The sequence below is a fragment of the Amblyomma mixtum genome, chromosome 6 (genome assembly GCF_055824585.1).
Source record: "Amblyomma mixtum isolate Tamu chromosome 6, ASM5582458v1, whole genome shotgun sequence".
Lineage (NCBI taxonomy): Eukaryota > Metazoa > Arthropoda > Arachnida > Ixodida > Ixodidae > Amblyomma > Amblyomma mixtum.
The window spans coordinates 138,555,483-138,573,467 of NC_143017.1; the positions used below are offsets into that span (position 1 = coordinate 138,555,483).

Consider the following 17,985-nt stretch of genomic DNA (forward strand, 5'->3'; position numbering starts at 1 on the left):
TCCTCCCCTCTAGTCCTGCGGCGGGCCAGCGGCCAGCGCGGGTGCCCGCTCTCTTGCTTGATCCGCCCTCTCCCGTTGTCTGCAAATGTCGTGTGTACCCGGGCGCCTGTCGTCTCGATGCTGTGGAGGGAGTATTGTGTCGCTGCCGCTCAGAGCGTTGGAAGTCGAGTAATGACAGCGTTATTATGAAAACTGGTCACCGTCGCATGCCTGATGACGATCCACTGTGCTGCTGCGAATACATTTCGGAACTGGGAGAACGATCGCACATTTTGGCATGCCTGTGCGACTGCGAAGCCTTGGATACCGCGTTTGACAGGCAAGTTGTCCTAATGCAATTTTGTGCTTATCGATGCCAGTTGTATCCGTACCACTATCATTTTAAGTGAGCCGTTATGCCCTATGCTGCTCGCCGGCCGAGCTGCTTTGTGCGGTAAGCAGTGGGACAGCGTTGATCGGTTTTTACGAGGAAATATGTCCCTCTGTATTGTTCGTGGTGTTTACTCGTGTTCGCTCTGTCTTACCCCCCGGTTTAGTTGGAGCTTTTTGCTTTGACGCTATGCGGAAACATATCGGTATGCCGAAGCCGTGTGGGCGTGAATAACCTCGCCTAATCGCTTTTTGATGCTGCGCAGCATGCTGAACCGGCTTGTATATATATATTTTTCTTTTTTTTCTTCCCGCTCACCTGAAGACTCTTTACGTGCCGTCGAGTGCCCGCACCTTACTGGTCACGCATAAAAGCCACAGCGATGGACCGCATTCGGGTGCCTTGGCTCGGAGGCGCGAAGCGGGTGGAGTTGGACCTCATCTCGCCGATTATCCTCCTGCCCACAGTTCTTTTGCTCGCCTGTCACAGCTGGACAATGCTCATGATCACATTTTCGGTTCTGCCGTTTGCTCTCTACTTCATCCATCGGCGGTGTTCGAGCAGCAGAACAAGAACAAAGTACGTATACACAACACTTTGTTTGCCTTGTGCATATTCGACGCATAAAACAGCTCGAACAACATGGGACAAGCACCGATTGCTCGGAATCTTGTTCCTTGCCAAAGAAAGGTTGTCCTTATGGAGGAAAGTTTAGCTTGAGATACATAACTAATGGACGTAAAATGTACCGCAGTAAGCAAAATCCGCAACGAACCTTTGCTCATTCCAATTGGTTTTAAGTGCCAGCTGATCGGCTGTGATTAGTTTCATATGGTTGGTCTTCTGCTCTTTATATGTTCTCGAATACTGAAGGGAACGAATACTTTGTTGTAAAGAAAGAAGGGATGATCACAAACTTTGAGTTAAATGAATGAGCATGGGACCATAATTGTTAAAGGCCAAAACATGAGAATTTTAACAGAGAACAAGCATGAAGTGTTAAAATACATAGAAACCTGTCAGCTTGAGAACTTGCTTAGTATTACTGCTGTGCGATGCTGGAATGTCACTGGGATGGTCCTGTGTGCATGACCCTTTCCACTGTGTCATGTTTGCTTAGAGTTGGCTCCATTGCTAAATGGGTGATTTTTTGGACTTGAGTGTAACATCTCGTGTACTTAAGTGCTAAACATCTGAGTGGGGCTGTTCATTTTAAATGGCTTTAAACTGCAGATTAAGTGTTTCTGCAGTTCATATTTTTGTATTTAAACAGCATGCTAGGCTTTGTGCAGGAAGCACTGAGAAACACTGATGTATGTGTACAGGATACTAGCTTTGACTAAGGTCTTAAAGATTTCGGCGCAGGCACTTCGGTCTAGACAAGCGTGAGCTCTGCAAGGAAATGTATTCTGCTGGCATGAATGGCTTCCTGTCTGCCGACTCAAGCCTGAGTTGTTCAGTATTTTTTGCTCACTCTCCCTGTGGCCAGATTCTTCCTGTCGTGGACTGTGACGTCCCTAGTCGTGCTGCTTGGCGTGTTCCAACTCGAAGTGGTGCCCTACCTCGAGATCCTCTTTTCGGAGAACACTGTGCTCATGCTGGCGGTTGCCTTCACTTGCCTGTGTGCCTACCAAGTGCATAGCTGCCCGCCTGACCTGGTGGCCACAGGCGTTACTCTCGAGGCTGGCAAGTCAGTCGAAGCCTGCAGCGTCAATGTGCCCTACTCGGAAACGGAGGATGCCAAGTGCTCTGTGTGCCAAGTGGTGCAGCCACCACGCTGCAGCCATTGCCACCTCTGCGGCCGCTGCTTCCTCAAGAGGGACCACCACTGTGTCTGGTAAGCCAGAAGGTAGGGGAGGGGGGGATTAAGAAACGGCGCGTTAACCCTTCCAGGTGCTTTGTACTCAATTGTGTAAGCGACAAACTTACACCTTTTTCTGAGAAACTGGAGCACTTGACAGTGATTTCATTATTTCAGCCAAATTGAGCACCCCTCTTGTTGCAAATAAGTTGCTTTTTTGTACCATGTAGCGAATGCAGTAAATAATATTTCACATAAAAGTGAGCTAGGTAGTACTTTGTCTGCCGTTTTTGTGCAGACAGATTTTGCCGCAAGTGAAGACATCGATTGTTTTTGCTCAATTTCGAGCGTAATGTGAATATTCGAAACACAAAGCGATTCCACGATCCCTAGGGTGTCTACACGACACACGGGAACATTTCGATGTTACTATTTCTAACAAATCTCACACTTTGTACGGAATTCTCCACATCGTTGTAAAAACTTACCTGGTCTTTCACGTTCGAAAACTAACAAATTCCCTTTCTTGAGGCCTGAATGTACTACTTAGGTGGAAAAATAATTGATTTCAGTCAAAACAATAAAATGGCGCCTGAAAGGGTTGTCTCACTCCTGGTAGACACCCAAACCGTGTGTTAAGGAAAGGGACCAAGGAAGAGGGGTTGGGGGAAGAAGAGAGTTGCCATAATTGAGGGCTGTGGATAAATTTATCACCTAGAGCACTTTTATATGCCATTTTTGCATTTCGACTCCATTAGAATACAACAGCTAGGTCAGGGATTTTATCCCATGACCTCGTATGCTGAGGATCTGAATGTTGTTGGCATTGAAAGTTGGTTGATAACTGGGAGGCAGTCATTCACCTCATCTGTTTACTCATAATATGCTTTTACACATAGTGTACTTTTATATTTACACATAGTTGCCCTTTTTCCGTAATGGTGAAAAATGTTGCAGCTAGGGTGCACCTGTGAATTTCTGGGCATTTCTCTGCAATTGTTTGTTCTTATATCTTAACTGATAGAATTGGAATTAATTCTTTCTTAAATTTGGAAGCATTTTGTATGGTTCACGTATGCCAAGGCTTCAAAATTTTAGCAGTAGTTGTGCCTTTGTACTTTCTGTGCTGAAAGCAATGCTGAAAGCAATGCTGATATCATTTCTGCTTGCATGGCTTAACCCATTTGCTTCTGAAGTTGGCGATTCACTGGCCAGCGGCGACTGGGCCAAAGTCCAAAGTGTCCGGGCCAAAGTGAAGCCGTCAAATCACTGGATGCTGGAAAAATATCTGCTGTAAAAAGTAAAAAGATATGACGCACTAAAAAAGATCAGTAAATTATACGCCAGAAGACACTACTTGTCTGCTAATTTCGCAAATACTTTGGCCGGAAAAAATCTTTTTCTCAGCTTCTTTTCAACGCTAACATGACATCGCAGAGATGCAGGAATCTCAATGCTCTCAACAGTCCATGATGGTACAAATGTGAGAGACATGGCAAAGAAAAGGAAAAACAGCCAACCAAGCCTAACAACATGTTGTACTTGATTATAACTGTGATAGAGTTATTGGGCCCAGGTCCGCCCAGGAGTTATGGGCAGACAGAGAGTGTAGACCAACACAGAGCACAAGTGTATTAGAAACAAGGACGTAGATGAAAGTGATATGGACACGAGTAACAGCACAAAAAATAAACGTCCTACATTTCAGTCCAGCGAATATGACGGTAGCACCGGCTGGTCAGGTATACGTGTCCGACGGAGAAAGTGGGAGTTCGCTGGGGTTTGTGAAGCTGTGAAAGGCACTGTAACGGCTGGCAAGGCAGGTGTCTGTTGTGGCGCCTGCAGCCGTGCGAGGTGCCGTGGTGCCAAAGAGCACCAGGTGAGCTGGCAGCAAGGTGTCGGGTGGCAGTGGCTGTTGGCCGGTAGCAGACCACGGCTTCAGAGGGTGGCGCGGTGCTGTGTGCGCGGGGGACCAGTCCCCGCACCTAGGTGCCCGGCTGGACCTGGCTAGCTGACGTTGACTGTGGAGCTTTACGAATATGCACCCTGGCACAGCAACACCAAGCCACAGCCATGCCTATACCTAGCTCGGACCTTCTGCACCTTGTTCGGGCACTCGCATGCCCTCCTTCTACTTCCTTGGCATCTTCTTCCTTGTACACACGAGGCATCACAATCCACGTCATCACAATAACTGAGGTGTGGTGGCATAGACAGTGAAGATCAACAGCTGGCGTCATTCCGCGTATTGCGTAATTATGGCAAAGGTTAAAAGAAAATATTCCTTTATGTGATGGATTTGGCTGTTTCTAAAAGCACCATACTGTATCAGAAAGCCATTGGAAAAGAAACTGTGCTTTACAGTCTAGACAGTTGATCTTATCGAACATGTCATTGAAAAGACTGTGTTGCCCGGATAGAAACCAATGGAGAAAATCAACTGTAGCGCCATCCTCAATGCGTCTGGAAGCCTGTCAGTGAGGCCATTTTGCTAGTCGTATACCTCCGGATGCTGTCGAACCAGACCCATCATGTAGTTGCTTAGTTTGCAAAGTGAAGGGCAAAAAGAGCGAAAGTAATTTGTAGCGTGAAAAATGTAGTGTGGCAGTTCACATGCCTGAATGTTTCAAGATTTTCCACACAAAAAAATATTTCTGGATGCTGAAGATTTGCATGTGCTTTGGGAGCAAAATAATATAAAATTCGTTCCGCTGCAACATTTACAGAACTAGTTATTGTTCGTACCTTGCAGTGGCCCAGGTAGTGTGCCGTCCCCCAAAATGCAGCGCAGAATGCCGCGTGGGGAATATGCACAAAACGGCAGAAGAAAACGGGTTAATGACCTATCAGGCAGCCATTTCGACAGTCAAATTTAGACTGACTTGTTACTAATATGCGCTCAGATAAGCATTGTATGAGGGGCCAAGTGTGGGTTGTATTCTAGAGAATAGGCACAAGGTAAAGGGCTAAAGGGCACTATACTGTGTCACGTTTAACGCTTGGCCTTTGTTTTAGGCTGGACACCTGCATTGGTGAAAAAAACCATCGAGCTTTCATCCTTGGCCTGCTTGGCTTGGTGGTTTCTTTGATCTACGGCGCAAACCTCACACTGACCACTGTCTGTCGGCCAAAAATGCTGTGGGACACGTTTCTTATCCCAGACAACTGCTTTGAAGTTTACGAAGACATTCAGTGAGTGCACCAAGTTTCTCAACTCTCTTGGTTGTATACACCTAAAAAACCGTGGTAGCTTGTAACGATGGCAGTGCTTGGATAGTGGTGAACCTTGTTTGGCACATGCCAGACTCCACATCTGTGGCCCACTTAGTTCACAATACCAATGGCTGTTGGGACACAGTGCTCAATGTTTTCGCACAAGTATACCTTTTTCATGCATGTGCACACATTCAGTAGTTTAGTTGCGCTGTGCACTGCTTTTTACCCAGATTCTTAATATTAAGGTTCTGTAAGGATGTGTCAAGGTGCTGAAATCGGCCATCGAAAATAGTTTTAACAGTAAGATAGTAGAGCACACATAAACATAAAAAGCTGAAGGTTTCTTATTGTGTGCTAGAACATGTTCTTGCCTGTGTGAAGATAGGCAAAGTTCTGATTTCATGGGTGGAAGAAGTGGTAGCTGTGTCAGGTAGTAGTCTTGCCATTGTGAGCTGTGGCATGTCTGTTTAGCTTATCTATGTTAACCTGTTGTTTACTTAGAAACTAGCTAAACCTAAGAGGTAATGAACGTGTGATAGCCTTGTCGGGCACCTGAGGTTTTATGTGCAGTTATGTGCAGCAGCCTAAAAGCACAGGTTCGGGAACAGGGTGGCTGGAGCTGCCACAGGACAAAGGTGATTGATCAATGGATGGTGCCTTAGTCCTTAATGAACACAACTGTGCTGCTGATGATGTTTATTATCAGTAGAATGATTCTGTGCCAAGCTCATGTTAGTGAATTAAAGGTGCTGTGTAAAAAAAAAGGAGCAGATTTTTCATGCTCCCTGCCACCGGTTCTGTCCATGCTTCTTAACTACGCTCCTGTGAAAGCCTGTTGTTAGAACCTAGGCTATGTGCTGGTCTAGTTAACCCTTTCATATGCTGCTTGCCATTTCTGTTCAAAGAAGAAAATTGTTTTCTGTTTTTATAGTCAGCGCCCATTAGTTTTCCTATGCAAAACACCAACTGTTAATTTTACTGCAGGCACATGTACATTTGTACGATTAGAAATCGCAACATTGAAAGCACTTGGATTTTTCAAGTGTGCACGCCAGGGACCTTGCAATTGTATTTTTTTCTTTTGAAAATGAACATATTATGCTTATAAACTTTGCAAGATCTGCATTCATGTCCACACTAATGCTAGACTACACTTCTGCAGGAGTGCACATATGCTTGGGTTCTGTTGTGCTGCCATGCATACTCAGCGGGCATCGTTGATAAAGGCACCTAGTAAGGAAAGGCAGAGGGCTTTTCTGTGCCTTCCTTTTGCTGTTCTTCCTGCAGTTAACACCCTGGAAGCTTGCTTATTTTATTGAGGCCATCATCTTGTACCACTGAAACCTGGTTAATTCGGAGGATATTCGGACTCTTGCCGGAGTCCCGCTAAACGCCCGTGCGAGTCTGTGGCATTGAAAACTCGTTTATACGGACGCCCAGTGACTGGCTTTGGTTAATGCGGACGAAATCTCAAAGTGGCGCCGTGTTGAGGTACGACCTACTTGAGGAGCGATCGTCCAGATTTTTGTCCCCAAGCCCAAACTGCACATTGCATTGTCTCCCATGACCCTCTTACGTGCGCCCAATGGCAGGAGTTGACGATCAGCAGCCCCCGTCAATAAGCAGAGTCCAGCTGCGTAGTTTAGTTTTCGGAGTGTCGCCGCCAGCCCTCGGCGACGGCAGCTATCGGCTGCGCACATCAGCTAGCCAGCCGAATCTTGGAACGATGATTGCCTTGGCGCCTTTTTTTTTTTGCTTTGAAAGCGTCTTGCCGCTTCGGCGTCAATGCGCGCTCTCTTCGCTTCCGTCCGCGTGGCATTTTCATTCTTCCAGCGCGCTGAAACTCTATATACCGAATGCTGTATGTGGCCATGGATATATAGTGCACGTTTACAAAGCCATGGGTGTTGTTATCCAAGTGAGATCACTGTGGATGTGTGGATAGACAAACATGCATAGACACATATTCCTGCAATAAATATTATAGGTTACTAGACCTGTTCCCGTGACTACGTTGGAAGACTTTTTGTCACGCTTGCTGTTTGTAGAAATGTTTATTGCATTGGCTGGCTGCAGTAAAAAGGCTCCTCTGTTGCGACACACACACACAGTGTGTGTGTGTGTGTGTGTGTGTGTGTGTGTGTGTGTGTGTGTGTGTGTGTGTGTGTGTGAGAGAGAGAGAGAAGCCAACAGCCACAGAAGCCAAGGGACACAGAGATTTTTAAAATTTATTTTGTGCTGTTGATCAATGGAGAATAGTACTAAAGATGTTATCACTTAAAGATAAATGACTAGAAAAGCAGAAGAAAAAACAACCACATGCTGCCGGTGGGAACCGAACCCACGACCCCCGAATTACGTGTCCAGTGCTCTACCAACTGAGCTACGGCGACGGCTGTCAGATCTTCTGCTTTCGGGGGTATTTATGTTTGTAGTTGACCTAACCTTGAGAGTGTTCTCAGCGCCGCCCACGTTCATAAGCGGCGGACGTAGTACATCCTGAGTTACCACTGGATATATATAATGAAAAACAGACAATAGCTGTGCACCTACTTAATGTCTGGGCACATGCATGCTTCTGGTGTGATAACACTTTTGTGTTGCTTCTTTTGCAGCATATCACTGTGTTTTGTGTCGGCTGTGTATGCGTTGCTGGTGTCCATCCCTGTGGCACTGATGCTGTTCCAGCAGCTCTGGCTGGTGGCCATCAACACGACCATCTACGAGATGCGCCGGCACAAGATCGGGGTCTACAGTCGTGGTGTTTGGAATAACTGCCGCTCCTTCTGGTGCCCTAGCTGGAGGTAGCCTGTGCTGCACCACGCCGTCGCTGTTTCCTTGTGATCCCTTCTTTCACAGCGCGATATTTATTTGCCATCATGGCCACCACACTGCCTCCATGCAGGCTTGGCAAGACCAGCATGAAACCAGATTGTGGTGTAGGCCGGACACGTTCAAGGAGTCAACGAGATACATGTTCACGACTGCATGAAGTGCGACCGGCGTGCGAGCAGCCACAGGACTGCTTGGTACACTGCTTGCTTAGAAGCGGTTGTCTGTGAAACTCATGGGAGCATTAATATGGGCTTATTTCCTTGGGCAGGGGAAGTTACGCGGCAAATTCAGGCATTGCATATCTTGAAGAAAGCACTGGATCCACAAGTGCTGGCCGCAATGCTTGCGACATCTGTGCGGTATATAGACTGCACTGTTGGTAGTGGTAGAGGCATACCACCTCCACTCAAGTACAGAATGGCTTGCTTGCTGCTGTATGAAAGTTGTATGCCGAGTGGCGTGGATGTTTTTCTCTGGCAGCTACGCGAGACCTATACGAGGTCTATATTGTGTTAAATTCAGTTATGTGATGGTAGATCTTGATACCAAACGTTTTGATGTTCTTCATTCGTGAAAACACTCGCTTTCAACGCATTATGAATGAAAGCTCTGTGATTTAATGTAGTCCCTTTTAAAGCACCAAAGGTAGTGTGTAAGAACTCGTAAGTGCAGTAAACAGCTATGGGTGCAAGCTCTTGCTGCTGTGTCAGAAGTTTTCCTCAGGAATGACTATCTTTGATGATCTCTTATTAGTTAATAGGATACTCTTCCTTGTGGCAGTCTGAGGAAGTTTTAAGCCATTTAGCCCTCTTTAAAGTGGCGTGGTCTTTCAACTTACAGTCTTTTGATGCAGTTGTGAAAAACCAATGTTGCTGCCTTGCATGATAAGTTGCATGCGCTAGGCACGTAAAGGATCATGTAACTTCTCGCTTATCCTTTAGCAGTTTCGGTGTTTACGAGAAGCTGCACTTGTGGCTTTTCGCGAGTATTACACTCTGTGGTATGTTTTTGTCAAGTACTTCATACTGACTTGTGTTACTTGTGGCGCACAATGCGGAAAAATAAAACAATTACTTAAAAAGTACACATTGTTTTATTACCAAAAATAACTGCCTTAACAGATCTCGGGACAATGCCAAAAGTAAAAATGCTTATTTATGCCAGCACATATTTAATAAACATGGAGGGGAGCCCCATAGGATGCAATGGTTACATAAAAGAATAAGTGAAGTACAGCAACTCTGTAACAACTCAAAACTTTGCAAAGATGTGCGATCTGCTCACCGGCACTGCCTTTAACACAAACTTCAGTCAAAAAGAAAAAAAAGGAGGCTAGCAAGGCTGCTATCCATCACTGTGCTCGCATAAGATCTCTGAGCTCTAATTGCAGGCTACACAGAAGGCTGAGCTGTGTAAGTAATGGTTTCAACAGTGGCCTTGAAGGACGTGCAGCCTGAACAGATGAGCCGAACTTTCTGAAATTTGTTTTATGCTTGCTGTCACTCACCAAATAGTCCTTTCATGATGGAAATGAATTTATTAATGCAGAGCCAGCTAAGGCATCCTGAAATCTGCCACAACCACACTAGTGAAGCAAATGCAACATGTGCATTTGCTTACCAAGCAAGATTCCTAGTCGAATTGTAAGATTTTGATAGAGTTACGACGAGAAAAACAAATTTTGGATGTGAGTGACAACCAGGCAGAACTGCCTGTTTCGGCCATAAACAAAAATCCATGCAAACCACTGCGCTTCACACCAGCATCTGTTTCACACCACGCATTGGCTGTTGTCAATTTCAGCGTTCTCTACACAGTTCCAGTAGAAGGCAGTGGTTCCGCAGAAGGAAAGGTATCCCACAGGGAATACATTTTCGCGTGCACTGTGGGCCAATAGATGTACTAATAAAAAGAAAAGCATAAGATCAAACCAGCAAGTACAAGTGGAAGCTTATCAGTGGAACCTCAAGGTGCTGAGACAACAGTCGTAAACACACCAGGTCAGAATGACCATGCCAAAAACACCAAGTCACTGCATCTCCCCAAAGAAGCTCCTTGCCATTATTCTTGCACGGGCTGGCTTGTCTTCATTCATGCTTACAAACTTCCATGTCGCACAAATCCTCAGCCAAAATTCTTTTTTTCCATCTGGCATCTGTGGGCAGTTCACAGAAGCTGTGCGGCCACTGGCTTGTTTTGGCTCATGCAGAACACTAACTTAAACCACCCACTGTCCACGAAACAAAACAAGACGCCACATACAAACATCTGGAGTTGGCTTACAGGCAACATCAGGTTAGTGTTGGACAAGCTTGGGGAGAGTTACACAAAAAAGGAGCGAGGTAGGGGAGGAAGGGAGTCACGGTGACAACATGATCCTGCAACAAGTTATTAGGACACACTCAAGATCACCACAACAGCAGTGTACTAACTGGCCCTTCCTTTGGCTCCCTGTCAATGCCCTGACGAAGATTGCACTCACTGGACATGGCAAAATGCACTCCACAGACCTGAAGTCTCCTTCCCAGCTTGCACTGCTCAGGAACTGTACCATGTCTTAGCCCGTTTGTTCACATTGGTGCACAGACACTACGCAACGTGGCATAAGCAGTGCAGATACATGCATGTCACCCATCTTCAGTTCACTCTGCGCAATGCTTGGCACATACTTTTTGTCAAAAGGGAGTGATAGCCTCTATCTCAAGAACGGCCCAAAAACATCAGCAGGGTTTAAAGCGAGTGCAATGCATTGTCACTCTGTTCTTAAGTACACAGCGCTCATCTCTGCCTTGGCCATTATGGAAGGGAAAAAAAAAAAAGCACTGCAGCTATATGTAACAGCATGTTTGTCATGTTTTTGCCAGCCCTGTGCAAATGCAGTGAACAATAGACAAATTGGGTTCCTTACGGTAAGCTAGCTTGCAGGAAGTACGTGCGGCAGTAATGCGCCTCTTTTAGTTCTGCAAATAGTGAGGCACGGTGTATGGCTACAGCAACTGTCTCGAATGGTATTGTGAATGCCTTGAGCCACATGCGCTCAGGTGTCCGCAAAGACCAGATGTGCACTCGGGAGCAAAAGTTTGAACACCACAAAAGCTGTGCAAAAGCCCCCTCAAGGCATCCAAACTTTTGCTCCTGAAATTTCCTCAAAGCCTGGGTGGCCCAGCCTAGAATGTGGGCACGAACTATGTTGGTCGCCACGTGCAAGTACACGCTATACATTTTAGTTCCCGGCTGTGCGCTTGTGCTGTACGTACTTTTTTTTTTTGCACTTTGTGCAGTATCGATATTTTTGCTCCTGGTGACAAGTCTACACATTATGTTTCTGGCTTGGTTGCAAAAAAAATTGCTCTTAATTTGAGCACCGCTACAAGCAATCCAACAAATTAAACAACAGCTAGCTGTAGTATTAGGTGTGTTACCTCACAAACAGCGTGAGACCATAAATTTTTCTGCTTTTCTTCGGATGCGACTTAGCAGCAAAAGCTTTAAGCTGACAAGATGAGGGAATGCATTGTGTATGCACTGCTTTACGCCTCACAGGCTCTTCCCATGGGTTGAATGCACAGCATAATGAACTGCGTCACTGGCTGCCGCTGTCGTGTCCTCAACGTGTGCGTTGAGACGAGGGGTGCACTTGGACGTATTCTGATAGCTTGAGAACAGGTGGGGCGCACCCATGTATCACAAGAAAGTGTTCGAGCAGCACTGGCGATGCCAACCCTGTTGAGAGTTCTTGTAAACGATGGCAGCAGACTTGGGAGTGGTGCGGCTGACGCCTCGGGTTAGGCACAGCACGACAGCCCCAGCATCTGAAACTGTGACCAAAGTTTGCACAGTTACTTAAGGCCACATCCAAAAGTTCAATCACTCTCAATATGATCATTCCTATAAATCACGACTTATATACCTTACTTTGGGTAGGCCGGAACCAGCACGGCTTGATCACTTCAACAGTTTTTTATGCTGTGCTCACGAAAGAGCCACGTAATTTGTTACCCCCCCCCCCCCCCCCCGCCCCCTTGAGGCCTTAATTTAAAGAAAATATGCAAATTATGCGAGTAAATACGGCATGTATTAAAAATTAAGGTACGGGTGGCAGCCAGGTGTAAACTATCTGCTGTCAGCCGCAAAACGAATACAGTTTGGTACTTTGCAGAGGTAACCTGCAATAAATTTATCAACCCTAATATGCAGCCTTTATTTTTTTTTTTTGTGAAGGGATAGGGTTTAAAACAACATGGTGGTTAAGGAGAGACGCTGGTCTTAAAATTAATCTTTTTATTATTAAAGATATCATTGTGAAATTAGGAGCGTATACTCGTACGCATTTCTTTCTTTTTCAAAAAAAGAAATAGTTTCAGTATATCTCAAAAATCAGCAAATTTCAGTAAAGCTCAGTAAAAATCAGAAAAAAAATTTGAGTAAATCTCAAAAATAACTGAAGCCTAATTTAATTAGTTCATTTCTTACGGGTCATTAAGACACTTTCCCTCTAAAGTTCTTGGTTGCAATAGATATGGAGCTTAGCCAAAGACCTGCCATCTGAAGCTATGCTATTTATATTGTTGTTGAGGTACATTATCATGTAAAAATGTTCAATTATGTACAAACACCATAACTGTGAAATATAATTCAATGACATTATGGTTAACAAAATCTGATACGTTCAACTCAGCCATAAAAATAAAGCATAGCTCCATAGTTTAGTTCTTTCCGAATTTAATGGTATAAGATTAATTGAAATTGCACCAAAAAAACATAATGAAAACTACCATAAGACAAGCCATGTCAGTAAAAAACGTGAAGCTGACAAAATCGCACTTGAAGTGCGCTCTAGCCTTTTGGATGTTGTTGTAGAGGCCTCGGAAAACACAAGCTTGCGGACATCCCGAAAAGATCTCACAACAGTGAGTAATAACAAGATGTAGGAAACAGTGCCAGCTTTCGAACAAGACCAAGATGGCAGTCGTGGGAAACGACGAGTGATAATACTGAGTGAAGTGATAGTTTTGACTAGCAGTGTAAGTAGCTGTTGAACCATCTGTGCAGTGTTTAACTGGCCAGTAGAAAGTGTGCCCTGCTGCTCACCTCTAGGCTTCCTGTTTCCGCCTTCCTCTGGGCCTTCCACGTTTTCTGGCAACGGCCTTGGGTTCTGCCTGGCTTGGCTGGGAGGCTAGTAATGCCTCCTGTGGGGAAGCATACATGGCAGTTCTGTTACACTTTGGAAGGAGAACAACACACACCCATGCATGTAAATAATACTGCGCACCAAAACTGCAGTCTTTCAGCTCAAAGCAACATTGTCACTCCCATGTTAAGGATTTTCGCACCATAACTCTAAGAAAGGAGGAACATATCAATCCACAGCACGTGGCTCCGATGAAATATTCATACTTTTTTTTGGCCCTGTTATGTTGCATGATGGTAGCACATTCCATTTGACACCAAAAACGCATTGTACGCATTCAACAGATTCCAGGCTGACTTGGTGCATCTCACAAAGCTATTCACAGTTTTTCGTAACCCTGTGTCGCAGCAACCGCAAAAATGCGGAGGAGGAGGGACGGCCATACCTGTGGTCTATATTTTGGTGGGCGGCCCCTCTTTCTAAAGACTACTTGTTCCTCCGCGTCTCCCGGGTCACTTTCAGGTTGGGGTTCGTGCTGATGCCCCGAGCTATGTTGTGATGGCTGCTCGGATGAGCAGTTGGACGGGTTTTCAGGGTGCTTCGAGTTGAGCTCCGAGAGTCGCTTGAGCACCGCCAGTGGAATATCCTCTTCCGAGACATTCTTGAACGGCCTGTTCGGACACATGTAGGTGGAGTGCACTACGCGCTCTTCTTTGGTTACAAAAGATTTACCACACCTCTGGCACCTGTGCATATGGAGGGGGACAAAAAAAATGAACAGAAAGGCTTGAATGACAGGTAACGACAAAATGAGCAGGCTGGTTACAGCAACAGGCGAATCAAGAAAGGGGCACACAATTCACTTGACACTAACTGGTGATCTTGGAGGCATAATCACCCATTAGCAACCACCCAATGAGTGATTATTCCCTGGGTGATTAGTCAGGCTTATTAATAGAGGCATGCAAATATCAAATTTTCGGCTGCAAAGCAAATATGAGTGATAAAAGATAGGTAGCGAATCGAATTGAATACTTTCAAATATGAAATTATCAATACAATGTAATTTCAATTGCACATAAATGCTTGTTCTCAAAACAGCATTGTAAACGCACTGCCTGTACATAAGGCTTGCAAATAAGAGAAAGGGAGGAAGAATCAAGTAGTTATAGTAAAAGTATGTAGTACATAGACTAATAACTTGGATACATTAATTTCAAATTTGAAATTGTGTTCAGTGAAAAAAAGTTTAACATGAGTTTGGCTTCATGCTTACATAACATGGGAACTCGTCATGAAGCACTCTAAGCTGCTGTTGCATACTGAATGTTGTCACGAGCACTGCAAAATGGTCAGATATCTCCTTGCTAGTGGAGTGACACTGGAGGGGTGCAGCACGGCACATGCTGTCGGCAGGAGCCTCACGAAATGGTTGAAGAGTGACAGCTTTGGCTAATGTGTGAGCCACCACACTGTGAAGACAGACTGCCGACTGAGGAATGCCAATCCAAACACACAGTTCCCGATGGTACCTAGCCAGCTTAGCCCCTACTATCGGTTTCTCAGCACTGCAAGCCTCGCAACGAGTCCAGATTTTATCGTAAACCAAATGCGCGAAAACGAAACTATGCTGCGAGAGTTGCTCGGGCTTGCTCGCTGGCTTTTGTTTCTGCATCATGGGAAGTAGCGGGGCCAGTTGGTTCATTTTTCAACTTAAAACAGTGCGCAGGGACAGGACACAGTCAAGAAACACACAGACACAGCACTGACTGACAACTGAGGAATTTACTGCTTTGCTTGCAATAAATACAGAAAGTATCGTCTAAAATACAAAGAAAGCCTTGAAATCGTCATTTTGTCACTTCTGTCATCATTGCTTGTCCAGATAACCCATTTCTTTTTTCGTCAACGTTAGTGATGGTGTGCTTACGCAGGTGGAACGATTCTTCTGAATGATGAACGCTTCGTATATCTCTCGCATGAGCTTTCGGGGGGTATCTTCTCAGAATCTTGCAGCGTCGAAAGTGTGGAATGCATTCGCAGTCCGACACGTGTCCCGCTAGCTTGCTGCCATATCCTTTTTCGATGTTGCCGACGTGTTCCATGAGACGTATGTTGACGCAGCGTCCTGACTGCCCAACATATGACGCCCCGCATGACAAGGGGATCTTATAAACTACATCACTGTCGCATTCGGTGAATTTGTCTTTGTGCTTTGTTTTACAACGTGCTGTTTTTTCAGCGCCTTGGTTGACCATTTTGCACAACTTGGATAATTTGCTGGGCGCATTGAAAACTAAGTCCACTCCAGCTCGCGCCACCACTTTCTTTAGTGCGTGGCTGACACCGTGGACATATGGCATGACGGCTACCTTCCGCTCTACTTTTTGAGGCTTCTTGGGGTTCGGTCGCCGGAACTCTTTCAGTAACTTGAAGCCAAGGCTACAGATGAGGTCGTCCGGGAAACCAGCTTCACGTAACCGTGTCAGCTGTGTCTGGACGCTTTGCTGCTGACGGTGAATGCAGGATCTATTCACGGCACTCCTCAATGCGCCTGTGGCCACAGCTCTTTTTACCAGTTTCGAGTGCGCCGATGAATATGGTAGCAGGCCTTTTTTTGACCGCGGTGCATAACACCAGCACAGATGGGCTTCTTCGACGAATAGTCGTAGATCAAGGAACTGAAGCTGATTCTCCGTCGGTAATTCTTTGGTCAGTTCAAGGTCAGCAAGACCTTCACAGAAGATCTTGAAGATGCCGTCGACAACGTCCTTGTGCTGCTCCTGGTTTGGAAGCTTGTGGATAACAAGGAAGTCGTCCACAAACCGGAATGTCCTCACGACAGTGGTATTAGCCAGAGTTTCTTGTAGTTGACGGTCTCGGCGAGCTAGCAGAAGGTCACTGAGAATTGGTGCAACGCACGAACCAATGCATACGCCTTGCCGTTGGATGTATAGGTCATCGTTATGCTTTACAAATGTCGAACGTAGATAGAAGGCCAGCAACTCAAGGAATCTATCCGCATTGATTCCGCATTCATTCTGGAACCTTACAGTTCCCATGGCATCGATTCCTTCTCTCACTGTCTCAAACAAGGCAGCATGTGGCAGAGTGTAATAAAGATCTTTGATGTCTATTGAGAAGACACTCACTTTTTCCTGGCAGCCGTTCATGAGAAATGCGGAAACTTCTTCTGCCTTCTTGACAAGGAAAGGGTCTTCGACGGCGAGGAAGGAGAGCGATTCTTGCAGGTATCGTCCCAAGGGTTGCTGCCACGTTCCTCTTTCAGACACAATTACTCTGAAAGGGCAGTCATCTTTGTGGGTTTTTGCCGTGAAGAAGGCATTCAGGCATAAGCCCTCACTGTTCTTCACAGCTAGTCCTAGTTTTGTCAAGTTGTTGGCTTCACACAGTTTTAGGGCTTCGTTCCTTACTTTTTGGGGTTTAATCTTGTTCAGTTTGCGGAAGTTCTTTGCGATGGCCTGGCTTGCCTTCTCGCCAAAGGAAGCTGACGACATGACGACAAATCCTCCTTCTTTATCCGACAATAGAAGGCTGAGGTCCGCCTCCTGTAAAGACTTGGCCGTCTTGTCAAGGCGTGGAAAGGCTCTTTTCTTCGAGGCTCGACTTAAAACGTCTACCCCTTCGCTTATGCACCTGCTTACTTCTTCATCATCTCTTTTGCCGGCACTACTCCTCACAAAGGAGAGCAGCTGAACTTTGTCCAGACGAGGTTCCATGCAAAACTTCGGTCCCAGTTCAAGCACTTGGCTTGCCTGGAGAGGCACTTGCGTGTTTCCAAGGACATGGAGTGTCTGCTTCGGAGGGGAGCTAGTGCCCTGTTTTGGAATTGATGCCAACACCTTTTTCCACAAAGGTGTTGGCATCAATTCAAAGGCATGGCATCAAAGGCAAGCCAAGTGCTTGAACTGGGACCGAAGTTTTGCATGGAACCTCGTCTGGACAAAGTTCAGCTGCTCTCCTTTGTGAGGAGTAGTGCCGGCAAAGGAGATGATGAAGAAGTAAGCAGGTGCATAAGCGAAGGGGTAGACGTTTTAAGTCGAGCCTCGAAGAAAAGAGCCTTTCCACGCCTTGACAAGACGGCCAAGTCTTTACAGGAGGTGGACCTCAGCCTTCTATTGTCGGATAAAGAAGGAGGATTTGTCGTCATGTCGTCAGCTTCCTTTGGCGAGAAGGCAAGCCAGGCCATCGCAAAGAACTTCCGCAAACTGAACAAGATTAAACCCCAAAAAGTAAGGAACGAAGCCCTAAAACTGTGTGAAGCCAACAACTTGACAAAACTAGGACTAGCTGTGAAGAACAGTGAGGGCTTATGCCTGAATGCCTTCTTCACGGCAAAAACCCACAAAGATGACTGCCCTTTCAGAGTAATTGTGTCTGAAAGAGGAACGTGGCAGCAACCCTTGGGACGATACCTGCAAGAATCGCTCTCCTTCCTCGCCGTCGAAGACCCTTTCCTTGTCAAGAAGGCAGAAGAAGTTTCCGCATTTCTCATGAACGGCTGCCAGAAAAAAGTGAGTGTCTTCTCAATAGACATCAAAGATCTTTATTACACTCTGCCACGTGCTGCCTTGTTTGAGACAGTGAGAGAAGGAATCGATGCCATGGGAA

At 45.8% G+C, this 17,985-nt stretch overlaps 2 protein-coding genes across 3 annotated transcripts in view; one reads left to right on the top strand and one right to left on the bottom strand.

Annotated features, from left to right (window-relative positions):
- On the top strand, positions 1–9,306 carry GABPI (zinc finger DHHC-type palmitoyltransferase GABPI). The gene is made up of 5 exons (XM_089549385.1): positions 1–319; positions 695–949; positions 1,860–2,207; positions 5,187–5,363; positions 8,003–9,306. The coding sequence occupies exons 1-5, from the start codon at positions 186–188 to the stop codon at positions 8,193–8,195; spliced, it is 1,107 nt and encodes a 368-aa protein (XP_089405511.1). The 5' UTR covers positions 1–185; the 3' UTR covers positions 8,196–9,306.
- Positions 9,297–17,985, bottom strand: part of LOC149340569 (uncharacterized) — a 21,916-nt gene continuing 13,227 nt past the window's right edge. For both annotated transcript variants that reach the window (XM_089549380.1, XM_089549379.1), the window contains exons 9-11: positions 13,799–14,099; positions 13,314–13,411; positions 9,297–12,040 (exon numbers count right to left, since the gene is read on the bottom strand). In XM_089549380.1, coding sequence (XP_089405506.1) covers positions 13,316–13,411; positions 13,799–14,099 — 397 coding nt within the window. In that variant the 3' untranslated portion in view covers positions 9,297–12,040; positions 13,314–13,315. The remainder of the gene's footprint in view (positions 12,041–13,313; positions 13,412–13,798; positions 14,100–17,985) is intronic.

What these genes read in the sequence shown, in the direction of transcription:
- GABPI (XM_089549385.1), top strand. Translation starts at nt 186, where the DNA reads ATGAAAACTGGTCACCGTCGCATGCCTGATGACGATCCACTGTGCTGC. An exon ending in TTGGATACCGCGTTTGACAG is followed by an intron (nt 320 to 694) that starts GCAAGTTGTCCT and finishes GCTCACCTGAAG; the next exon opens with ACTCTTTACGTGCCGTCGAG. An exon ending in GAAGTTTACGAAGACATTCA is followed by an intron (nt 5,364 to 8,002) that starts GTGAGTGCACCA and finishes CTTCTTTTGCAG; the next exon opens with CATATCACTGTGTTTTGTGT.